This window comes from Schistosoma mansoni, chromosome W (assembly GCF_000237925.1).
Source record: "Schistosoma mansoni strain Puerto Rico chromosome W, complete genome".
Classification (NCBI taxonomy): domain Eukaryota; kingdom Metazoa; phylum Platyhelminthes; class Trematoda; order Strigeidida; family Schistosomatidae; genus Schistosoma; species Schistosoma mansoni.
The window spans coordinates 58,115,593-58,143,162 of NC_031502.1; the positions used below are offsets into that span (position 1 = coordinate 58,115,593).

Genomic DNA, 27,570 nt, shown 5'->3' on the forward strand with positions numbered 1-27,570 from the left:
GTGTAATGTGTTCTTTGGTCTTCCTCTTCTCCTTCGGCCTTCAGGATTCCATGTGAGGGCTTGTCTTGTGATGCAGTTGGGTAATTTCCTCAATGTGTGTCCTATCCACTTCCAACATTTCTTCCTGATTTCTTCCTCCACTGGATCGAATCTGGTTTGTTCTCTCCCACAGTAGAACGTTGCTGAATGTATCAGGCCAACGGATTCAGAGTATCTTGCGTAGACAACTGTGAATAAACACCTGTATCTTTTGAATGACGGCTTTCGTAGTTCTCCAGGTTTCCGTCCCATACAGTAGAAGTGTCTTCACATTTGTATAGAAAATTCTGATCTTGATGTTGGTTTACAATTGTTTTGAGTTCCAGATGTTCTTCAGTTGTAAATATGCTGCTCTCACTTGGCCGATCCGCGCCTTCATATCTGCATCACATTCACTGTGTTCATCAATGATGCTGCCCAGATATGTAAAGGTTTCCAAATCCTCCAAAGCTTCTCCGTCTAGTGTGATTCGATTGGTGCATGCTGGATTGTATTGTATTGTCCATAAATTATAGTATCACCGATAGACTTTCCAAAGTTATAGTGGATTCATAAAATAAATTCTATTTTTGACGTCTTAAACAAGTAAAATAAAACAAGAAGTTGGATAAATCAGATATGAAGAAATTCATTTCATATATAAACTATTTTTAACAAAAGTTGTAATATTATCAAATTGTACATAGAAATCACAGCGTAAAAATCCTATTTAAAAGACAAATCTAATTAACAAAATGATTTAGAGGTTAAGTGTTCGCATGTGAGATCGAAGGCCTAGCTTCGAATTCCGCGTGTGGGATCGTGGATGAGCACTGCTAGGGAGTACCATACTAGGACGAAACAGCCGTCCAGTGCTTCCAGGTTTTAATGAAGGTCTGGCTTCAATGAACTTATAAATTCAACTAATAAATCATTAGCAATTTAAAATTAATTATCAAGCAATTAATTTCAAGAGGCCAATATATGATTTAGAGCTATGATAGTTGAATAGGCGAGACTATAATTTATGGATGAGCTAATCAGAAGCGTTTGAGAGATTTCAAGGTCACGGCTCCACTTTCAGTACCTGGTGCTCATGTACAATCGGTTCACAGAGGATTTTAGAGAAGACTTGACAAGTAAGCGGCTACAATAAATGGGACTACTAGGAAGTTCCTGTATTTGTAACTGCGGTAATTAAATGACTTTTAAACCTTGTACAGACTACCGAAATGTTGTTCTTCGATGTAACATATGTTGAAGGAAGACGTTTGCTAGAATAGGAACCTTTTCCGCTCGATCCAGATTGAGACTAAGGCATATTATGATAATTACTGTATAATAAAAGCACCAGCAACATTGGCTGCAATAATCGCAGATGTTACTGAAGCTTCGGCTGTTCAGAGGTATGAGTAGTGTAGGGATATATGAGTAATAAAAATGACAAGCTTACGCAACCGGAGTACACACAAACAATATTGAAGCTATTTGGTCGAGGCCGATAGGGTTTTTGTGACCTCATTATGGCTCCAGAGGTCAACTATTATGGAGTCATATGGATGAGTTCCTCTATCGTAAGCATTAGGATTTTAGAACCCTTGAACCTCTTTCTAACCTTGACAAGTTTATGGAACATTTAAAATAAGTGTATCCACTTTAATTATTTGGTTTTGTATAATATATTTTTACCCCATGCTGACTGTTTACAGATTGGCTAATATTTCTCAAGGTCATCCAAGATTCGTTCGAAGGTCGTCCATAAATTAAAGTCTCGCCATAAATATAAACTTGGAAGCAATGTATAAATAGTATACAGACCTCCAAAATCTCTTTTCGATACATAAACAACTGAATGAGAATGAATTTAAATCATATTACACTGTAGACGTTAAATTAAACATTCTGTCAGTTATATTACTTTTAATGATAAAATCAGATTTTGTAGTTAAGGTTAAAAAGATTAACTCCGCCTATAGCTCTTATAGAGTTACTGCCGGTCCCAAGTCCGGGTAAAGGAAGAGAGTTGGGCATGAGGTTAGCGACCCCATCCTGTAGAAAACTAACTTGATAAGAAAACACTAACCAGAACTGGTGAGCGGCCTATGCTCCTCTATGGGGGGTAACAGGCGTGAGTATGGAGTTAAAAAGACTGGTGATTTTCCGAAAGCTTCCTAGACTTAAAACAATTAATGAATGTTTCGTCTATACTATTGGTATTCTCATCAGCATTTATTATATGAATAAGTACTAGGTCAAATGTATTTTGACAAAATACATTGACTTTTATGTAGTTGAAGTATAAAATTAAAACAATCTTTCCAACAATAGAAATTCTAAGATAAACAGGGAGATGTTTCTTAAACTTTAAAATTGGAATCATAAAAGAGATTCGTTGGCAAATTTTATAAATGAAATTAATTTCTCTTGGTGGAGAAGATTTGTAGCTTAGATAGATGATTTTGATGGAGGTACAAGTCTACCTGAATTGTGTGCTGATAATGTCGTTCAGAATAACGATGAAAGTTCCACGACCAAACCATTCAACTTGGAGAACAAAACTTCATCAAAATGATCTGTTGTTAACATGTTTTTTCATCATAACTATTCACAGAAATTCTTCCTGATTGAACGACTTGCTGATAATAAAATTATTTGACTATTGATTTCATAGGTTACATCTAAAAAATCACTGGGTGGTGATCAATGTATATCAGGCCCTTCTTAGTGCAGGTCGAATCCTTGCTGATGAGTGATAAATAGCATAAAACCTAGGTTTATGGTATCCTGTCGACTACCTTCGACCGCCATCTGAAGTGAAAATAATCACTCTCACACTATCATATAACTCTTATTAAATAATTCTAGTTATAGGTTTAAAGTAATTTAACAATTCTCATTGAATGTTCAAAAACAAAGTTTTAAGTCGAGTAGCAAAACAAACTAATGTCATTGGTAATACTCAATTTATTTCTTGCGATATCCCAATAAGTAGAAAAATTGTATTTTTGGCGTTTCGTGACTTAATATAAGCCACTTCTTCAGAGTTAATGTTGGTAAAAGGTCATTCATAACAGGTAGAAAAACATTGACTCCTGATAACGGTGATGAATTCTAATCAATAAAATATAATCTTATGTACAACAAGTTGATACAACGTAGGAATCGTTGTGTCTTAGTTATGATAATAATGATAATTGTTATTATTAGTGAGAGTATCAAGTAAAATAATAAGGATTAATGTGAAATTAGAGAGTGAACATCATAACGAAGAGGAGGAACACAGTTGAAACTAAGGTGTAGATCAGCGTAAATAGGACGGATACATGTATTTTTAGTATCTATAAGTTGTGTTTCTTTGGATTGATACGAAATGTTTGAGCTATATAGAGTAGGCTCAATCTCGCACCTTTTGATAGACCACTAGGAACTTGAAGTCGTAAATCCTAAGCTCATTAAATGAGAAAGAATGACAATATAGATAGATTTAGTACCAGCTTTTATGAATCATGGAAGTATGTACTCAGCTTCAATATTTCGTTTATTGGAACATAAAAATGATAATCAGAAGGGGTTTTGTGAAGATTTCAGTATTTTCATAGTTAGAAATCTCGCGGGGTAAGATCATGGATGCATACCGCTGAGGAGTATCACAGTAGGACGAAACGGCCGTCCAGATACAGGATGATAGGTGGAACACAATGATGCTCTCCTATGAGTTTATCGGTAATCAAATTCACTATGAATTGTAGACAATTTATGCTAGATTGTGTGTACATGGAGTTGACAGATATAATCAATTAATCAAAAAAAAATCCAAAACCTCAAACACTATGGTAACAAATGTACATTCAGAAAATTAGTGGTTTTCGGGTTTGAGCATGTCGAAGCGTTGCTAAGTGATGTCAACCCACTATATATATTATGAATTCGACTCTATGTGAAAAAAATAAATGTACACTATTGACAACTATTTACTCAGGATAAAGCTGCCACCTGACATATCCTAGTTTCAATTGTTTGACAAATAATACTTTTATGATGAGAATCACCTTTTTCGTATAATACATTTCTTCAAATATACCGAAACAAGGTTGAATTATCAGAAAGGGATTCTGAGACGATTTTATTAATTCTATATAGCTGAAATCATGAGTCCATTGCACACTGCTGAGGAATCCCCCACGATAGGACGAAACAGCCGTCAAGTGTTTTCAGGTTTTCCATGGTGATCTAGCCTCATTTGACTCATGATTTCAACTACATAAAACAAGGTTGAATTATTTAAATTTTAACCACTATCCAATGGGAAATACTGTGACTAGATGTAAAAAAAACAACAAAAAAAACAACACCCACCCACTGACACATATATCTAAACACACATTGGGAAAGTTGTAGATAGAAAGAAATTACTTAAACCTAAATGAATACATAGGGGACATATTTAAAGACAGTTTACTTTCATTTTGTTACTATTTAATTAGTTACAAATATACTATACCGTATTAATAAGGTTATAATTGTATACATTCTGTAAGTCAAGTATAATCCTGTTTTTTGTTGTTGTTGATAAGACATTATAATGTATAAAATTGACTTTTGATAATAATATTTAGTTTAGTAATTTAATAGTTGAATTCATGAGTCAATTAAAGCTAGAGCATCATGGAAAACGTGGAAGCATTGAACGGTCGTTTCATTCTAGTGTGGAGCTCCTCTGCAGCGCACATCTACGATCTCACACACGGGATCCGAACCCAGGACGTAGAGGTCTTGCACGCGAACACTTAACTTCTAGACCACTAGACCGGCATCCAGTGGTGTTAATGCCTAACCTCAATCAATCCATGATATTGTGCCACCGTCCATCATTGTCTTCAGTGAGTAACTGCCTCATAACAGACCTGGATGAACTCCGCTGGTCACTGCTTCTCACTAGAACTTCAGGAAATACTTCTTGAAGTCAGTCACTAGTGAGCACATGATAAATTATTATCAAAAGAGGGTTTTGTGGAGATTTTAGTAATTTAATAGTTTTTTCCACGGTGGTCTAAAGTTAAATGACTCATGAGTTCAACTATTCAAAGATATTTTTATCAGTCAATCATTTGTTTCTGTGTCTTTAAGTTTTAGCTGCCTTTTTAACATTATACGTTGTAAATTAAATTACAATATTAAATTTGAAATTATAGAAACTATTAATGATAAGTAAATTACTTTTGTTATATCCCAATGGGTAGAAGCTAGCCATTAACACTGTTGGATGCCAGCCGGCTCAGTGGTTTAGAGATTAAGCGCTCGCGAGCAAGACCAATAGGTCCTAAGTTCGAGTCTCACGAGGCGGAATCGTGGAGTCCGACAATAGGACGAAATGGCCATCGAATGCTTCCAGGTTTTCCATGGTGGTCTAGCTACAATTGACTCATGATTTCAACTATAAAATTACTAAAATCTCTACAATAAACCCCTTCTGATAATACATATTAACCTAAACTTCGATAAGAATACGTACACTGGGAAGTTTACGACATTAACTCACTAATGAAAATTATGATATCCTATAAACTGTAGATATTTATAATGAAAATTGGACTTAATAATTTAACCGTATCACATTTACTGAGAGATCGTCATGTTAGAACAACACATGTAAGCGAACATTTGTTTTCAATCAGAACGTCATCAGGCTTTACTCTAATAATACATGAATATTTATATGAAAATGTTAACCTAATCAAGGCAATTTGAGTCAATAATCATAATAAAATAGAATACGTCATTGCACATATTAGGTAAAAGTACAAGTTGATAATAGGAAGACAGGTATACTGATAGGATCTTAATGTACCTAATAAAATACTACATAAGCTCATAGTAGTTCCAAATAAAGGCAACTAGATAAATTTTTATTGAAATCCTGAACCGATTTAAGTTAAGACATCATTGAAAACCTGGAAGTAATGGACAGTCGTCTCGTTCTAGTATAGGAATCCTCAGCAGTGTACATCCACAACTTCATACCCGGGAATGCAACTGAGAACCCTCGATCTTTAGAATAAACTCCCTAGTTAAAATGACAAGAAATTCTATCCTAGAATGAGAGTTCCATGATCACCTTCTATAAAATTCATATTATTTATGAGATGATGGTTTCTTGTTCAATGAAAATATTTGTCTCGGAGGTGACAGTGAATCAGAGATTAGATTTATTCATCTAATAATCTTTCTTTTTGTAGTTCAAACTGGATAATACAGAATTTAAGTATAATACTAATTCCTGTTATTCATTTCGTGTGCCTAAATGTACACGTTGTCGTAATCATGGAGTGATTTCATCATTAAAAGGTCATAAAAAGCATTGTCGTTGGAAAAATTGTCATTGTGCTGCTTGTTTACTTGTTGTTGAACGTCAACGTGTTATGGCTGCACAAGTTGCATTAAGAAGGTAAGCAATTTTATTCACTGTTAATTACAAGTTTAGTACTTTAAAGGAGAAAGGGGTGAGACTATAATTTATGGACGAACCGCCCAGAAATAAAATAACAGTTCTCAGATTTTGGCATGAAATTCAGTCATCCATTTCACTAAATAAAGTTTTAGCATTATAGCTGATGTCAGTTTGTAATGAGAACCCTAGATCTAACTCTTCACCTTAACCATCAACTGTGAATCACAATTCTAATCCCTCACATTGGTTTATAACCCTCATTCAGCCGTAGTAATTAGGTGGACACTTTCAAGGCTACTTTGGCGTCGCTCGAAGGTCGTCCATAACTTATATTCTCACTGTTTACAAGGAGAATATTTCTGAGTGAAATAAGAGTCTTACCTTTCGATTTCTCTTTGGTACACTTAAGGAATTTAATGAAATATAGAAAATCCCATCTACTGGCTTCGTCTACAAACGAATTATTTGTATCGTATACATGAACAAAAATAATTGTATGGATAAACATCACGAACTGATCATAATTAGATTTTTATTCAGAACCAGGAAGAACTGAATAGCTATTTCTTCCTTATATGGGACTCCTGAAGAGTTTGTGATGTATTCTGTAAGATTGTGACAGTTTCCATAAACCCCGTATATTTAGAAAAAAGCCTTCACTACAAACTGATAGAAGTCGGGGAGATACTAAACATCAAGGCCTGACGCTACCGTTGTCGAGGACTCCTCAGAGTAGTGTGCACTCACAACGTTACATGGGATTAAACATAGAGCCGTCAAGTTTAATGGTGACCACATCACTTTTCGACCATTTTGTTAGAAAAACAAAGATTATGGATTAAGTTAAGTGGTCACTACCTTATCGTTGAAGTTAGCACTGTGAAAGTTATAATCCTAATTAAGTGATCAAAAAAGTATCCTGCTTGTCGCGTGACTGGGAGATTTTGGCTTCCGTCTCTAGAGAGCTAATTGGATGGATCTAAAGACTAAAACAAAATAACTGTATAATACTACCTGACTTTTTAGTTTGCATCAGTTCATAGCTAAGACAATTTTTCAGACCAATTAGTCTCAAAGGGTAAACAATAAATACTATGTAAAAGAATATCACCCAGAGAAGTGAGGAATTAGAATTTTCCAAGTTGGAAATATGATACATTTTTCGGAGACAAAAAGTAATAAAGAAATATATACAACTGTACAACAACTTAATTATTCGTCGAGAAGTATGATAAATCCTTAATTTTGTCAACTCATTATGAGCTCAATCGAAAGTAAGATAAGTTGACAACGTTGTAGTGAGCCATTTACATATAGCCAGGTGATAAGTGCATCTGGTTGTCCAAGTGATGATTTTCATTTGCAAACGATGTGAAAAACCACTGATGGGTTTAATTTCTAAGGTGTGTAGGAACGAGTACTATGTCAAGCACACATAGATTATTCTAGCCTCTGGACAGATCAATCTATTCATTCTTCTCAAGTCACCTTTTTAACCTATCACTTATTGGCTTATTAATCCTGACTGTTTTTATATGATCGTATGTGTTCTAATTACCTACCTTACTCATTATGTGGCTGTAACTTACCTTTGTTCGACTATAAATATCGATTCAAGCTTGGTTACATGGAGTTGGTTAACTTGCGCTCTCTAATCCGTTTCGCTTTCTTCGCTCCGTCCCTCTGATTGTCTGTTCTGATCAATGATTTTACAGAATATACGTATTTAAAACTTTGTTCCCGTATTTCACTTATTTTGATTCCGTTATTCACTAACGCGAGTTAAGTCGGTAATTATATACGAGGGTAGTCAGGATGTATATTTCGATAGCAATCATTCGATAACGATCACTCGTCTGATCTAACTGGAGTCAGATATAGGGCCACTAAAGGCATATATATATATATATATATATATATATATATATATAAGTGCAAATAAGATGGATCTTTTTGGTCAAATAAACTTTCTACCCACTCTCTGTTTTTTCCCGCAAGTGGTCGGACTCGTGATAAAAGGAGTATGAATCATTATAAACTCTTAAACACCATGCGTCACGACAATAAGATGTTGAAATTGATAATGTATATAATTTGTTCTTTATTTTGTTTCCAGTATTTGGTACCTTCTGTCCTTCCGTGATGTTAGTTATTACTTGTGAACTGACTTGATTAATTACACTTAAACAAGCATACATAGACATGATATTCAATATTAAGATTAATATTACCCTACTGTACTTGCTAAAAACTCCGCCTGTTGTTCATATAAGTTGACTGACGGTCTCAAGCCCAGATGAAGGAGGAGGGTTGGGCATGAGGTCAGCAACGCCATCTCATAGGAAACAACCTTGCTAAAAAAACGCTAACCAGTAAGTAATACTTGAGACATAAGTGATTATTGTAGCTTAAAACATAACACTCTAGACTTTGAATAAATGTTTGAAAATTGCACTAAACTGACCCTTAAGTAGTAATTCTAATGATGGGAAATATTGTCAAGCAAAAACCGAAATTCATTGGTTCAACCCGAAATAATGTATTAACTACTAACAGCCATTATATGCTAAATGTTAGCGGTGTCTGCTCTGTAGTGTTTATCAACTTGCATCAATTAATTTTTTAAATTTGATTTCTAATTCAAGTAACTAGATGGCTGGATAAAATGGTCATCAATTTCTGGGTATAGGTTGAATTGTAGTTGTTGATCGTCAACAAGGTTGGCAAGAAAATTAGATCCATGATTTCGTGGCAACCGCTTTCAACCATCTAAAATCAATACTCATTATACTTAATGTAGTTGCATGCAGCTAGTGTTTACCAAATTAGTTCTCAAACATTATACAATTTTTACTCATAAATAAGTTGGGTTTTTCTTTGTAAAAAGTAACCATTGAAGCAACATATTTGTGAAATATTTAACAATTATTTTATCTTTAATAGCTGAGATCATGAGTTAATTGAAACTAGACCACCATGGAAAACCTGGAAGCATTGGACGACCGTTTTGTCCTATTGTGAGACTCTTCAGAAGTGTGCATCCACGATTCCGCCTCGTGAGATTCGAACCCAGGGCCTGTCAGTCTCGCGCACAAGCGCTTAACGTCTAGACCACTGAGCCGGCATCCAGTGGCGTTTATGTCTAACTTCAACTAATCCAGGAGATTGAGAGACACATCTACCATTGTCTTCAGTGAGTTACTACCCCACTGCTGAGGAGTCCCACATTGGGACGAAACAGCTGTCCAGTACTTCCAGGTTTTCCATGTTGGTCTAGCTTCAATTGACTCAAGATCTCAACTATTAAAATTACTATAATATTCACAAAATCCCTTTCTGATATGAATTATTTTATCATGAAAAAATGAAGAATAGGCTTCCTATTTGACTAAGCTCCCATAAAATTTTCATATCGAAATTGAAATGACCAAAAATAATAAGGTCAATACTGCTTGAATTCAGTTTGATACTGGGAGTTCGTAGGGAATCTGTAAATCCTAAAACTAGGAGGTTATTAGCAACCTGAATAGTTGAGTATTAATGTCCCATAGACGAAGACTAGATAAGGCGATTTATAATCCCACAAGCAATATTAATTCTTTCTAATTTAGGCTAAATAGCATGAAACCTAGGTCAAGCAGAGATTCCTACAGATTACCTCCAATTAAATAACACAGTCAGTCAGTCACAACGTAGAACTTTATACGTACATACATCAGTTCGAGTTGCCATAACACAATAACAAATAATTCAATAAAACGTATATAATTCTTCTCAAATTTATATTTTCATCTGAATTTTTCTTTTCTATCAAGGCAACAAACATCACAAAGTTTAACTTATTCAAAGAATATAATACCGAATAAAAAAAAGTATATTATTGAAGATTTATATGAATATCAAATTAAAAATCCATTGTACAAGACCAATATATCAACTCTTCATCATAATAACAATCAAAGCAGATCTTCTAATGTTGAAACTTCAACAATTACATCAATCAGTATTATACCACAGAAGGACACCGATTTGAAAGATGTTCATTTTACAAATTATAATCTTGAAAATAGCATTAAATCATTTAATGAGATAAATAAAACTTTTATGATTGGTATGTTTTAATACAAATTTAACTATAGTAATATGTTTAAATAGTTGAGATCATAAGTCAATTGAAGCTGTACCACCATGGAAAACCTGGAAGAACTGGACAGGTGGGATCAAGGATGCGCACTGTTGAGGAGTCCTATAATAGGACGAAACGGCCTTCCAGTGCTTCCAGGTTTTCCATGGTGATCTAGTTTCAATTGACTCACGATCTCAACTATATAAAAATTACTAAAATCTCCATAAAACCCCCTTCTGATATAGTAATATGTAATGAAGAAAATTTTTATTTTTAAGAATGTATATAAATGAAAGATAAAAATATACATTCGGGATGAACCAATCAGAAATCGAGGAATTGACGTTTAGTTTGGTGCGCAAAATTCAACACACCACATACATCAACCATTAAACAATCTGTTCGAAAAATTATTACCGCCCATCATACAGTGAAATGATAATGTTTAATTTATCAAATGTCTAATTCTGTTCCTATACATTGTACATAATAGACAAATCGACACTATTCTCAAATACTAACTCTAAACCCTTAATCGTAAAGGAAACCTTAACCTGATGGCACTACATTTTATGGACAAACGAATCAGATGTCACCTTTCATAATTTTCAGTGAATTTCATTGATTATTTTGAGTTTGGAATACTGTAAGATTCTAGTTAATGTCATTTTGTGATGAGAATCCTATCCGTAATTAGGAGCTATGTGGGTAATCTTCAAAATGTGTTTAAGTCTTTTTAAGGATTGGAGTATATGAACAATGCTCATCCATTAGGATAAGTTTGTATCACTGAGTAGGTTTGGGAATCATTAACTGGAACACATTATTACCCATTAAACCCTAAATTTCACATCACATAATGTGAATACATCTGTTGCTCGTTAATCTGACTCCAACCTAAAAGAACGAATGGATATGCTATGAATACGAAATCGTCCACTTAACTACATATATTATTTAGACTAACCCTGTTTATGTGACGGTAGTAATAAGAAACCAAAGACAGGTTGTGTTGGATGAATTTATTTCAAGCATTCGTTTATCCATACAGACAATCAGAGAAACGAAGCTGAATAGGTAAGTGAATCAACTCGTCTCGATAAAGCGAGACACAATATTTATAGTCAGACAAAAATAAGTTACAGATATGTGATGAATAGGGAAAGCAATAAACACACATACGTTCACATGAAAACAGTCAAGGTTAATAAGCGAATAATAAATAAGGTCAAAATGTGACTTAAGATTGAATAAACCGGAAGCTAGAATATGTAAGCTTGACATAATGCTAGACAATATACGTCATTACCCCTTAAACCTTACACCACATAACGTGTAACAACTGTATACTGTTTGGTCTGGGTACCAAGATGCTGATCCTAAATATCTACTACTGGAACCTCTAATACGTATTCATAATTAGCAGTGCAACACTGCAATATTAGAACCTGTATTTCCACCTAACGCAATGATTGTTTTTATAGCACAGACTAGTGGTTAATTCTGATTAGCTTTCGAATATTTAAGAACATAACAACTACCCTTGTGTTGAATAATGAGTAACATCAACCGTAGTTTTCTGAGTTCATTTTTGACGTTTTATTTTGATATTCGGCGGACCTTCTAACTGAAGCAAAAACTAAAATGTCTTTCATATGTGTAGATAAAATGAAGTCAGAAAATCCCTATTTTACAAGATTCAGGGTGCATTTAACTTATCCCATTCAAAATACTCCCCATCTGTCATTTTATCTTATTTTTGATTGTTAAGAACAACTTCAGAAGTACTAACAAGTGATAATATTCAGCTTCTTTATCAGTTTGCATCTTTTTCATTGAAATTACATGGACAAACAATTTCATCGGATTTTGTTCAGGGGATAGTAAAGCTCAAGAGACTCCATAGATTCAATGTTTTCATTGATACAGTAGCCCAACAATTGTCTTGAATCATTTTGCAATCTTCACTCTCTTAACTGAAACCCTCGATTCACATGAAAACGCTTATTACTTACTTCCTTACGCCTGTTACTCCTCCTGGAGCAGCATAGGCCGCACACTAGTATTCTCCGTTCAACTCTGTCCCAAATAATCCTTTCTAGTTGTTATTCATCCCTTTCATATCTGCTTCTATTTCCCGGCGTAATGTGTTCTTTGGCTTTCCTCGTTTCCGCTTCCCTTCACCTTTCCAAGTTAGGGATTGCCTCGTCATGAAGTTTGGTGATTTCTTCAATGTATGTCCTATCCACTTCCAACGTCTTTTACTAATTTCCTCTTCACATGGAAGCTGGTTTGTCCTCTCCCATAAAACCCTGTTGCTGATGGTAGCTAGCCAGTTAATGTTGAGTATTTTGCGCACACAACTGTTTATAAATACTTGTACTTTATTGACGATGGTTGTAGTAGTTCTCCACGTTTCAGCTCCGTACAGTAGAACTGCCTTGACGTTCGTATTGAAGATTCTCACTTTGAAATTAGTTGATAGTTGTTTTGAGTTCCATATGTTCTTCAATTGTAGGAATGTTGTCTTTGCTTTTCCAATCCTCGCCTTTACATCTGCATCCGATCCTCCTTGTTCATCACTGATGCTTCCCAGGTACTTGAATGTTTCCACCTCTTCCAGAGTTTCTCCATCGAATGTGACTGGGTTGGTGTTCTCCGTGTTATATTTGAGGATGTTGCTTTTCCCTTTGTATATGTTGAGACCTATAGATGCAGAGGCTGCTACTACATTTGTTGTCTTCTTCTGTATTTGTTCTTGTGCATGAGATAGGAGGGCTAGACCAATTCATCTAACCTACTGAATCATTAATGTTACTTGTGAACTGTCTGTATACAATAAAAAAAAACGAATAATATAATATGCTTCTTTCTAATTATTACTTAGAGAATTCTATATTCAAGAAGATATCATCAAATGATCTCATTAATGGAATTCCTATTCATTTGTCACTGTTAAATAACTTTGACATTCAACAAAATGAGCCAGCTCTTAATTCGAATATGAATTATTATGAAACTTTGTCGAATGAAATACAATCGGTCACTGATGATATAAGACACATGAATCTACTGAAACATCGAATGAATACATTAGATACTGTTGAATTACAATTATATGGTTTAATAAACTTTTCCAATAGATTTCAAAACTTTATAACATATGATAATGATGAACAGAAGTTTGATCTTCATGGAAATGATCCAATCTTCCAGGTAAGAAATTGTATGTGTATTGTGTTGTCAATCCACTTAATATGTATTCAGTTAATAGTTCAACGGATAGAATATGAGAAACTTTAAGTTAACCACTTTCATGTAAAACAGACATCGACTGCCAACATCGACGGCTAATCTAATCCGTTGTCCCAGGTCCCGCTAACTAGAGGAAGAAGTCCAAGACGAAGTAGGAAAAAATATATTTTGTAAGCAACCGAAGTACAAGCAATCACACTAGGAAGAAATTAAACGTATTTATACAGTACAAAGTTGTCCTTAGGAAGCATTACAAAATAGTACACTAAAAAGATATAACGGACTAATAGCGTTTAAAATATTTCTAAGAGGGAAATACGACTCGAAGGTGAAAGGAGCGCTTCTGGCGCGAAAACAAGGAAATTCAAATTTTCAAAATAAAATTACAAAAATAAGTCATTTACCAACTAAGTTCTGGGGATTTAACATCCTCAACACTTTAGCTATGAATCATTTATTGTTTTTCTAGACAACATTATCAGTACTTCTCTTCGAAGTATGTAATAAGAATATTGTCTAAAAATGACAACAGAAACCGCCTAGATCAGATGACACAATACATCGAAAATCCTGTTCCTAGGCAATAGACCATCTTAGTCTTCTCAACATGAAAACAAAGAACTAGTTCGAGGTCCTATCCCTAATCTTTTGAAATGTATCGAATTCCTGCTTAGAAATTCAAATAAATCTTTTTGAGGGACATCGGGTTGCAGTAAATTTCAAGACTTAACTATGGTAGAAACTTTGCTGACAAAGCAAGATTCTGCAATTGATTGGAAGAGAGAACTTCAGTAAATATTTTAACTGACGTTCAAGAGTGTAGATAATGTTATTTATTATTATGAAAGCAATGCTAAGCTCCACTAATTCGATTAGATAGAAATTCGTTAACTATGGATTTCTTGAAGACTTTGACTTTACAAATAGCAAGTGATAAAGAATTCAGAGTGTATCTGAAATAGTTCAAAATACTTGCGGTTTCAAAGACTACTCCATTAAATATAGAGAGAACAAAACAGGTACCTGAATTTCCACAGAAATATTTTCGTAATATACATACACTGAACTAGAGTAGTGCTAATGGTTTGACAGCTAAAGAAGAATCATTCACTTACATCTTCAAATCTCCTACTTTATTTTTTTGAAGCCAGATGTATAAGATTGATGGAGTTTTGTTCTCTGAGGTGGATGGTTTAGTTGTGGAGCTTTCATTGTTCTTCTGAATATCATCAGCACAAACTTCAGATAGAAGTCGAAATCATCCACTGGAGCTAAAAATCTCCACAATCTCGACATGTGTGAGAACCAAAGCAAAAAACATTCAGCACATCATAATCATTTGGTACGAGAATCAACTATTAATAGATACATGATAATGTATACCATTTACTAAGTACATTTTCGTATAATCAGATTTGACGATCAAATATACTATCATAGAGGTGAAGTAAGGTGAAACAGAGTAGGAATCCTTGAATCATTGGATAAAAGATGAATGCCTTCACTACTAGCCAACTGATGATTCCAACAGATAGAAAGAACCTTACTTCATGTGTGGTACGCATATTGTCTACTGACACAGAGTATCTCCTTGAACTAAATTATAATAGCCAGCTCACTAGTAACTTCATTCAAGATCTTCCCAAAGTTCTGGTATGAAGTAATGACTAGTAGAGTTTAGAGATCTCAGATGTCAAGCAGTTACCACCAATTGGATTAAATAGCCATTACGCTATATCACAAACTGATCGAATTTGATATTACAGGAGTGAATAGTCAAGAGTTAACTATATGAAGTAAAGATGCTGGATCCATTTAATTTTTAATAACACCCAAACCGATATCAATCTCTGACGAATATGATTTACAATTTAAACTAACTTCCACCAAACAGATTGCAATATGAATTTTATTCTATTATCATTTTATATGGTTGAGATCATGAGTCAATGGAAGCTAGACCACCATCGAAAACCTAAAAGCACTGAACGGCGGTTTCGTCCTATTATGGGACTCCTCAACAGTGCGCATCTACGATCCCGCCTAGCGAGATTCGAACCCACAAAACCCCCCTTCTGATATTGTCATTTTATTTCTTAATGTGTATTTTATGTTTTGGTTAATAGATGAAAGAAAATAAATTGAATATACAAGCAAAGCTTCATGAATTCGATGATTTGCCCATCATAAATGTGACCAATACAACCAATCTATTTGAAAATACCAATTGTATTACTTTAACCAATATACAAACTACCGTAAATAATGAACAATCATCAAATTGTATTCTATCAGATTATCAACAAGTCACATTACATCCTCCAGCAACAAAAACAACAACATTATACTCATCTCTTAGCAACAGTGTATGTAATGACAACTTCAATCATCAAACTCTTAGTAACCCTACAAATAATTCTCAAGATGAAACAATCTATCCATTAATAAAATTTTCTGTTTCAAATATTCTTAACAAACATTGAGAAGTATATTATCATTCAAATAACAATTATGACTTTAATACATTTTTCTTAAACCTTTAACAATGAAAAAAATTATAATAAATTGATCAATTATGCTCAGAAGGGGGGTTTTGTGATTTTCTTAGGGGGCCACACCCCGAGCCTTTCACCTAAAGGTTTGATCCACAAGGCAGTGGAGCATCGTGAGGAAATGCAGTCCCATGATAACCGGTGATCAACGATTGATTCATACGCTATTTTTCCCTCAGGATATTGGAGCCCATGTACACCATTGGTTTGAAATCAGGGTTTTCTAACTCACATAAGTGGACTCGCCGTGTCCACCAACCTGGTTAAAGCGCCGGATATTCGCTTTTTGTTCTCTCAATTTCGTAAACAACAGTAATGCCACGAGAAGGCAGTGAGTAGGAATTCCCTGGCAGAGGCTGCATACGCGTGGCCATGTGAGAGCATTTGGAGAGGGAGAGAGGACTCTCCCCACTCTCGGCAGTACCAGGGCATTTTGGGGGCTGAGTCAATTGAAGCTAGACGACCATAAAAAACCTGGAAGCAGAATTTTAAATTTAAGTACCAAATAATATAGATTAGATAGCTATTCAACGAAACGGGAACACAGTATAGTATAGTGATGAGCTTAAAATAACTGCGACAAATTATCAGACTTCCTAGTTAATCAGAAAACAGATTTTATAAACGGAGAGTCTGTGGAAAATAAAGCAATAATATTGTAAAGTGTTAATAAATTATGCAGAAGTAGCTAATCTATTAATGTTACCCTGACCATAAATTGAAAGAACAACAACATACAAACTTGCCCAAATGGATGAGCATTGTTCATATTCTCGAATCCTTAAAAAGACAAACACATTTTGAAGATTATCCACATAGTTCCGAGTTACCGATAGGATTCTCATCACGAAGTGACATTAACTTGAATCTCACAGTATTTCAAAGTCATAATAATCAATGAAATTCACTGAAAATTATGAGAGGTGATATCTGATTCGTTTGTCCATAAAATGTAGTGCCATCAGGTTAAGGTTTCCTTTACGATTAAGGGTTTAGAGTTAGTATTTGAGAATAGTGTCGATTTTTCGATTATGTGTAGTGTGTAGGAACACAATTAGACACTTGATAAATTAAACATAATCATTTCATTCTATGATGAGAGGTAATAATTTCTCGCTATTATTTCAAACGTTTTAACCAATGTCGAACAGATTGTTTAATGGTTGACGTATGTGGTGTGTTGAATTTTGCGCACTAACCTAAACGTCAATTCCTCGATTTCTGATTGGGTCGTCCATGAAGCATACTTCTACCGATGAAGTAACGTTTTGTATCCAAACATTCACAGTTCAAAATAACGCGGATACACTGTTTTCGTTCATAACTAGACCGTAAGTCAGTAGTCAGGATCAAAATTAGTGAAGGTAACTTTAAAAGACAGGATTTTGAGTAATCGTATGATAGTGTGGTTGCATAGTTGTTGATAATGCAAGAATGTATATCGAGTCAGTCTATCACAGTTTAAGTTGACCCAACGCGGAAGAAAATTGACAATATAAAAAGCACGCAAAATATTTTACTGTAGTGGAAAATTAGACATAATAAATAAATGACCGAGAAATTATATAAAGCTCAAAACTTTAGGGTAATGCCAATCGATATCTCTAACCAGGGAATTTACATCTCCGGACATGGTCCAGATCAGCAGTTAATAAATCCATTTAGATTTTTTTAATCTATTTGTATACCAGACAATGTCGGTCATTTGGACAGATTGCGGCTGAATATGCATAACATATACTCGAATTAGGTAGGTCAGGGAACGTTTATGGTCTCATTGATCCACCGAATATCTTTGCTCAGATATATAGAGTTTCAAGGTAGAAATAATAGTTATAGTATAATTGTTTTCCATATCATCAACATGACTCGTTACTGTGTGTACTGACTGACTAAATGAAGTTTTTAGCAGCCCGTTCCATAAAATCTATTACCTGTTTACAAGCTATCGTTTAATAACAAATTAACAGGATAACTGTTGTATCCCGAAGAGAATTATGAATGGTAACTTTTGAGAACCATTTATGGGCCAACATTATGCATAAATTTTTATCTTATCATCGCTAAATAACTAAACCATTCATATTCATGTCCCCCTTATTATAAGCTTTATTCTGAACTATAAACTATTGTTATTTGATTTACCATTCCTGAATTATGCCCTGTCTATTATTCACTATCTCCCATATTCACAGCCACATTTAGCTAAATCTTGTACATATGTGGTACAATGCGGTCAGTTTGATTGGTATATAAACTCAGTATGATTGAAATATAATGATTCATACCGCAGGGGCTGTTCTGAACTTAACTGGCTGGGCTAGGCAGAAGCAGAACCGATAAGTACTCAAGACTACTCGTATGATTTTCGTATGTCACTGTTCCAATCGATAATTCGTTGCTTTGTTGTCAATAAAAACTCAAGTTAGTTCGATTATATATCAATTATACAATGATTATTAACTATAGAATTGTATTAACTGAGTAATTATGATACAATACAGAGTTACAGTGAATTAATTAATACAAGACAAAATACATTGAAAAACACACTGGGGGTTAATGGACGGAATCGAATATGAATAATACGACTAAATTGCTTTGAATGTTGACTGTAAGGAAATCACCTTAAAAATGATACGCAAATCTCAATATTGATTTTCTTTTTCATCTGTTGTATTTGTGAATATCACCTCCACAATGTGATGAATGTGTCCAACGTAATAACTATTCTATAGTGTATACCTAGATGATTTATAGCTATTAACTCATATCAGTAACGAAATTCCAGATGGATTACAGAAGTCTTAGTACGAACTGGTAAAAAATAGAATCCAAACATAACGGAAGTGATACATGTATCATTGATGAAATCAGATGGTCATTGTGATGAAATTGAGGATGTGAACTACAATATATAATTTAAACAACTTAAAATTATTCTGATAATCATTCAACCTAGAAGTCCTAATTTCGATTCCAAATAATTCAGTGAGGTGCTTATAAATGAGAAACTTGAAGTTAGAAAGGAGCATATATAGAGCTACATTTTATTTTAGCTGGTTTTCTAGCTGACATTAAGTTGTATCTTAAAATGAATTTTCGAAGTTCAATATTAGGAATTCCAAAACTTACATGTAACATGAGATGAGGTCATGAATCTTCATCGACTGAGATGGTTGGTCCACGTGTTACGTATGCTTGAACACCGATTACCACGACGCGATATGCTGACTAGTATTGGGGATGGTTGGAAGAAAGTTAGGGGCGGCCAAACCAAAACGTGACATCAGAGCTTGAAGTCACTAACTTCTGGTCTGAGCCGTGATGGGATCCGCGCGACTATCGTAACCAATGGTTGGAGACTCTGTGTGACATGGCTCAGAATCGATCACAATGGCGTAGGTATATACACTCTTTATCTTCCCTTAATTCTTCAGATTAAAATTGCTTCATATCTGTCTTCCTTCCTATACTATATCCTTATATACAACCTTTCTTTTATATATTACCACCACTTAATTAACTACTTCTATGAAGCCGGTATTCATCGTGTTGTGCTAACGAGGCATGGCAACTTGGACCAATGCATATATGTACCTGGTCCTACGTTGTAGCTGACTGACTGTCATGAGATGACTGACAATATTGTCCAATCATTTAAGTTGAAGAGGATAGATTATATTAGGTGAAGTAGTCAAATAAACGTTAGTAGTCTAATGTATAGTTCACTGAATGAATCAACCCCTCTGATTATGAAAAACAAATATAGTGTATAGACATAGTGTTTAACAATTTACAAATTTGTATGACAAATAAGTCGATAGAAATGATTGAACACATAATACTATTTACATAAGCTATTGATAGTTTTAAGAAAAGTTAGGGAAGTTTCTTAAGTTGAATTTACACTTTGTGGTACAAGTTTTTCTGTATAATGCTCTACAACTGCATCACATAATTGGTCTGCTATTTCTAGACTGATTCCAATCATATCTTCTTTCCAAGATGAACTTTCCATTCGGCGTATATCACGAATTAAATAACTGGATAAAGAAAAGTAGAAGATTATTTGTTGACATCTATAACTTTCTTGAAATAACACCACACATTACAATTGAATAATTTTAGGAAGCAGTTATATAAATGTTTCATTTTGAAGTACTAGTTTCTTCACAAAACAGAATGTCAAGTTCCCTATCGTTCAGATGAATATAAGGAGATGTGTTACGAGTAATCTGTGGTTCCAAGTAATCATGGGAATTACATTATCTTAGTTTTTAAATATCGATGGGTAAAGTTGATTAAGGTCTAGGTTAGAATATGGAAGTTATAGCCATTGAGGTATGTTGTATTTCATGAACCCGTCTTTAATGGCTCAAATTACACAGAATCCACCCTCTATTTTCTGGTTATAAAAATACATTTCATGTCCCTTTACACAGGAACAAAATGGTAACAGTATTGCGTTGGACAGATCCTAGTCAATAGCTGCTGGTTCTGCTGGGATAGACGATTCGATTAAAGAAAAAACGTGAACACTAAAGGAAACAATGTTTACAACGGATTAGATTTGGGATACAACCAATGATATATACCAGAAATGAATATAGACAAACATACTTGATGTTATGGTACTGTTCTGAAATGTAAATGTTTAGATTGTATTTCCATGCAACGTTATGCAAATTAACCTCTCAGCCAGTCACGACATATCTACCTATGTACATACGTTCAACCTTTAGATATGACCCACATTCATTCCCAAAAATCAGTGTCTATTTGCTCCTTAGCAACTCTATGTTAACTTAAGCATGGATTTAAGTATATCACACAACAACCAGATACCAATACTTTAAACATTCAAAAAATGGATATTACTTTAGGCCTATCGGATGATTTTTTTCGATGTAAGTAATTCATAACTAAGTTTTTACATGTAAGAAACACATCCCAATAATTTATATTTCAATTAACTACTTGGTATTAAGGCATCATTTTTAGTAACTTGGATAGTTATACTTATCATTAGAAAAAACAATCGCTTTATTGATTACCGTATTTAACACAATATGGGATTCCCAGTTAAAATGAAATTCATGAGCATAGTTAGTAATGTATGATTAAGCAAATCTAAGTATTATAAACTCCAATAATATGACGTACATTTGTGAAAAGTGAAACCAATATATCACACCAAAATAAATAATATACGAATGCCGGCTTATGGAGTTTGTAGTAATGCAACAGTTGAATTCATGAGTCAATCTAAGCTAGACCGCCATTGAAAACCTGAAAGCACTGGACGCCCGTTTCGTCCTAGTATAGGACTCCTCAACAGTCCACGCCCACGATTCCGCATGTGGGACTCGAAACCAGGACATTCTATTTTGCGTGAACGTTTAACTTCTATATCACTACCGAGTCTCGTACTAAGACAAAACGGGAGTACAGTGCTTCCAGGTTTTCAGTGGTGGTCTAGCTTAGATCGACTCACGAATTCAACTGTTACAATAAATAATATACGTTTGAAAATGATGTATGGTGCATGACTCCACAAATTTGGATTCATAACTGCTGAATATTTTTAAATAATTTAGGTGATAACTGTAGAAATTAGTTAGCCAGAATACATATATAAGTAACAAAATAAGATGTGATATACGTTAAGTTCAAAATTACCTATCATTTTGACGCCATTGTAGTCGAGTATCATACACTCGTATTACTCCACCATCAATACGTAAGAAAAAACGTTGTAATAAAAAGAAACCAGAAGACATTGCACGAAATTTTATATTCAGAATAGATATACCATTATCACCTAGTTCATCTTCATATAGCGTTGTATTGACAAAAAAGCGAATAGGATCTTTTCGACGTAAATACTCCATATCTAAACCCTCAGAAGTGGGAGATATACTCCAGGGACCTAAATTGAAAGGAATTTACGAATCATGAAATCATTGTTAAGCTATTTAAAGTGAGTGCACATTGTCGTATAACCAAATGAAATACCATCGTAATTTCCTTAATGATGCTATTGATTACAATCCTGTAAGTTGATATACTTGGTTTAAAAATGTAAAACCTCATCAGTCACAACTGAACTGTGTGGTGAATAACCCATATTAGGACTTGGAAAACACCGAGTTACCTTCAAGTTTACGTAGCGTGCAAGAATTAGGCCTGACAGTAAGATCATAATTTTACTAAGGCAAGTGATCATCTGTACATGTCCTCCGGTGATCTATTTGCTAAGCGAAATCTCATTACGTCTAACTTTGTATATAATATTTCATACATGAGCACTTTTTATGGATAAAAAAACTGTTCCTACTGACTAGCACTCTTGTCTTTTGATAACCATTTACTTGGAAGGGGTTGAGCCAATAATTTAGCCTCATGAGAAGTTATCGCTTGAACACATAATGTCATCTTTCAGTCAAAATTTTAATAATTCGTTTTAACAACCCCAAAACGTGATCGTTATTCACTAAATTCACGAAACAATTCTCTAGAACGGTGACGACACATATGATATGATCGAGAAGAGCTAATAAACATCGGCTGTTTTGTGAATACTTAAACGTAAACAAAACTCACCAGACAAAGTGCCTGTATACGGGGTAGTGAAAGTCCAGTCATATGGTTTATGTGGCAGTATGTCTTCTTGATTGGTAATTCGAGAATCCCTCCAGTCCTTTGCAAACGGTACCTTCGGTAAGTTTAGATTAATATTAAGCAACTCACTTCTATAGTTATATTCTTTGGGTCAACTAATTTAAGAGCATCAAGTGCATTAAATTCAATTTTGCATATTTGTTCATTATTTGGTTGACAGTAACAAATTGACAGGGAATTTTGATCGAATATCATTTCAGGAATGGCTGGAAGTTCTAAACTCCTCTCAAATGCCTCTCTTTCTTCACCAAGAGATTTTAAAATATGATGTTCTTTGAGAATAATTAACCAGTCATCTAAACGGTGCTGGGAAGACTTGACACAAGCTTGTTCCATTAGGGTTTGACAAAATAATCCTGTCAAATAGGTTCTTAACAATACAGGATTAGTCAAGCCCGGTATAAAATAATTACAAGAGTAACACGATCAATATCTACAAGATATACAAAGAAATTATTGAGGAAATTACAAATTGTAAGAAACACAAACATACTTATCTTAATGTATAACAAGAATGGCTTTTATCACTATAATAAAGTTATTACGTCAGAACCAGGTATTACTATAGATAGGAGAAACAAAACATACACAAGAGCTTAAAGAATATGAATAATTGCCGTAGTAAGAATTGTATAATACTAACATCCTATAACAATATATAGTTTATCAATGTTACAAAAATCTTGGTATATTATATCAAAAAAGTGTATTAAACAAGGTGGAATGATAGTAATGTGAAAGATAGAGGGTTATAAAATCAATGAATAAGTAAGTATGAACAACAGCAAGTGAGAGATACACTTCAATCGAGAGGTTTATTCAATTTTTACGAAGAAGATAGTGAAATACAATACCAATATTCTCGTAGGCTTCTATTTTAGGTCATTTCTGATAACATTCCAAGCTACTGAGATGAAGGATTTCAAAGAACCAAACCAGAGATGAGTGATGCACGGGAGAAAATTAATAGCTCACGTGGATGACTTTGACGGAGTTTTGTTCTCTGAGCTGGGATTAAACTACAATACAAGCGACGCCCCAAAACTGGAATTCTTTGCAGCACTAGCGTCATCACTCAAAACTTCTGGGATAAGTGAAGAAACGTAACAAGAAATAAGACAAACTATAGTACCACTAACTCAACGGATGAAGGGCAACAATCAACTGACTTCACAAGAACATAAAGCTTTGAAGAAACTCAGAACTAGAAAAGATATTGTCATCGTTTCAGCGGACAAAGGGCACACCACAGTGATTATGGACAGAGAAGAATACATCAAGAAAGCCGAAGAACCACTCGAGGATAAAAGCATATACAAACCGATGGACATAAATCCAGTCAAAAAGTTAGACAACCGAATTTCAAATACTTTAAACAATCTCGTCAAAGCAGGAGAAACAACAAAGCAAGATCAATGGAGAATGAAATCCAATGAACCAGTGCTCCCTCGATTCTGCAGCAGGCCGAAGATACACAAACCAAACATCCCACTACGTACAATCGCAGCACTACCCGGAACGCCAACGTACAATTTGTCAAGAGAAATTTCACGAATATTGAAACATTTAGTGAATTCGTTGAACCATTCCATCAAATCTGCCACACAATTCCTTAATCAGATTAAAAACACTCAAATCAACGACGACGAGCTGATGATATCCTTCAATGTACTAGCTCTATTCACCTCAATTGAACCAAGATTAGCAAAAGAAGCTCTATCCTTGCTTCTCACCAACGATGAAAATCTCGCAAAGTACAAGAAGTTTCAAAGTCAAAGTCTACTAAAACTCATAGATTTAGATTTATGCCCCAAATGCCCTGGTAAGGCCGAAAGTGGGGAGAGTCCGCTCTCCCTCTCAAAATGCTCTCACATGGCCATGCGTAATATAGCCTCTGCCAGGGAAATCCTACTCACTGCCTTCTCGTGGCACCGGTGTTGTTTACGAAATTGAGAGGACGAAAAGCGAATGTCCGGCGCTTTAACCGGGTTGGTGGATACGGAAAGTTCACCTAGGGGAGTTGGAAAACCCTGATTCCAAACCAATGTTGTACATGGGCTCCAGTATCCTGAAGGAACAAATGGCGTATGAACCGATTGTTGGTCACCGGCTACCATGCGAATGCATCTCCTCACGATGCTCCACTGCCTTGTGGATCATACCTTTAGGTCGAAGGCTCCGAGTGCGGCCCCCTAAGAAAACCACCTGCTTCCGTTTGGGCACCTGAGCAGTATCACAGCCCTCACACAAATCTCATTTGATTTGTGTGGCGCATATGTATCTGGTACCCTTTTGTACCAATATTTATGTGTATAAATAAAAAATAAACATAGATTTATGCCTAACGACATATTTTCAATTCAACAACAAAATCTGTGAACAAACAAAAGGAACACCGATGGGATCACCAATATCGAGACTTGTCGCAGAAGCGGTGATGCAGAGACTAGAAACCGCGATCTTACCAGTCATCAAGCCAAAAATTTGGGTTCGTTATGTAGACGACACATTTGTCATCGTCAAAAAGGATGAACTAGAAAACACCTACAGGATGATTGACAACGTCTTCAATGACATCAAGTTCACCGTGGAAGAGTCGAACGACAAGCTATCATTCTTGGATATATTAATCACCAGAACCAACACAGGTAAACTGGAGACTCAAATGTACAGGAAGCCGACCCACACTGATCAAATTTTCAACTACAATAGCAACAACCCAAGAGCTCACAAAATCAACTGAGTACAAACCTTGTCCAAGAGGTCGAGGACACACTGTAACACAATTACAACACGGAAAAATAGTTGAAAACCATCCTTCAAAAGAACGGCTACCCAATCAACTTCAAAAAATATCAGCCGCACCCATCAGCAGAAACGAAGTCAAGTACAGAAATCAACGAATGGATCACCTTACCATACATAAAAGGTATATCAGAAACGACAACGAGACTGCTGAAAACCTTCGGAATAGGTGTTGCTCACAAACCAACAAAATCCCTCCATTCAATCTTATGCAAACCAAAAGATGAAATGACAAAAGAAGACAAACCAAACATCATCTACAAAATAAATTATGCCAACTGAAACAAACACTAGATCGGACAAAGCGGATGCCCTCTTCACGTTCGCCTACATGAACATCAATTAGCGGTCAAACGCTATGACATGTCTTTACTTATATCAATGCACGTGGGCAACTGCGGACACACATTCGACTGGAAAAAGGTGGAGATTTCGGATAGTGGCAATTCCAAAAACAACAGAGAATTTTTAGAAGCTTTACACTCAGGTCAATCAGCAACAAACAAGCACGTTGAAACTAATCCAATTTATCAATCAATTCAGGAAAATTATGCAGAAACATAGGAACAAAAGTCAAACCAATGGGAGATATAACCAAAACAAAGGAGTAAACAATGACAGATTTAGGTTCAACAAGAACCAATCACCATCGAGGCGTACAGGACAAGCTGTGAACCACATGTGGAGAAATCCGAACACTACACTTCTACCCGAAGTTTGTGCTGATAATGTCGTTAAGAAGGACGATGAAAGCTCCACGACCAAACCATTCAGCTCAGAGGACGGAACCCCATCAAGTAGTGGTGAATCTGCAGATGCCAGTTGTATACAGCTATTGTCCAAAATAATAGATGTTATTAACAATTCCGAGTGAAGGAAGGTATTAGTACTTTAGGAATTCCAAAACTGGTTTGTGATGAATATGGGATCGATCAAACTCTCACTAAGGTTATGTCGACGATGATGTCACCTTTCATCGTTTGAATCAGCCAAAATCAACGTGGAAGTTAAGATAAAAATGTATCTGTATGCTTTCCCAAACTATATAGATACAGTGAAGAGGAATCAACAAGATTAACAAAACGGAGCCTAATCACTTTGCTAGCTTGTTCACTAGGTATTTGGATGTGTACTCTTTAAGTGTGAGGGCTTGTGACACATGGTTACTAAAACGGGAGTACGTGAAACGGGGTTGAAACCTGTGATTTAAGAGGGAAGCGCCAGACGCTCCAATCACTAAGCCACTGCTCCACTAGAACTTGAGGAAATAGTTTTCAGTTATTCATTCCATGATGATTGATTATTATTCACAACCTTAACATACATATAAAGAATATATTCTAAAAGGGACGAATATATTTGTGGAACAAAAGGTATAAAACAACGACGGAACCCGAAACCCAGAAAATGAGGAATGAATACATCTGAGCCGCTTCACTATGAGTCCAATTACTGATCAAAATTATTGGTAACACTCTGCTTCCTTAAACACAGGGAGATGAGTTTCTGGATATTTGTCATTTCAAAACAGAGAGAATAAATATTTTGTCTCAGACCATTTAAAGCCACATTAGTATATCTGAAACGATAATGGGTAGACAGTTCATTTTGTATCTATAAACCGCTATTCCCTAGAAATGAGTACTGAAAGGAAGTTACGCCAGTTTTTTCTCATACTTGCA

At 35.0% G+C, this 27,570-nt stretch overlaps 3 protein-coding genes across 3 annotated transcripts; 2 read left to right on the forward strand and 1 right to left on the reverse strand.

The window, feature by feature from the left end:
* Positions 1-3,524: 3,524 nt before the first annotated feature.
* Smp_163870 (doublesex and mab-3 related transcription factor) lies at positions 3,525-13,513 on the forward strand (the record flags this gene model as incomplete). Its single annotated transcript, XM_018790302.1, has 3 exons — positions 3,525-3,530; positions 6,255-6,463; positions 13,480-13,513. The coding sequence occupies 3 exons, from the start codon at positions 3,525-3,527 to the stop codon at positions 13,511-13,513; spliced, it is 249 nt and encodes an 82-aa protein (XP_018655659.1).
* Positions 13,514-13,595: 82 nt separating this feature from the next.
* On the forward strand, positions 13,596-16,330 carry Smp_163860 (hypothetical protein; the record flags this gene model as incomplete). Its single annotated transcript, XM_018790303.1, has 2 exons — positions 13,596-13,808; positions 15,974-16,330. The coding sequence occupies 2 exons, from the start codon at positions 13,596-13,598 to the stop codon at positions 16,328-16,330; spliced, it is 570 nt and encodes a 189-aa protein (XP_018655660.1).
* A 3,964-nt stretch (positions 16,331-20,294) lies between these two features.
* Positions 20,295-23,419, reverse strand: Smp_163850 (hypothetical protein; the record flags this gene model as incomplete). Its single annotated transcript, XM_018790304.1, has 4 exons — positions 20,295-20,445; positions 22,082-22,331; positions 23,006-23,117; positions 23,153-23,419. The coding sequence occupies 4 exons, from the start codon at positions 23,417-23,419 to the stop codon at positions 20,295-20,297; spliced, it is 780 nt and encodes a 259-aa protein (XP_018655661.1).
* Between the last annotated feature and the right edge of the window lie 4,151 nt (positions 23,420-27,570).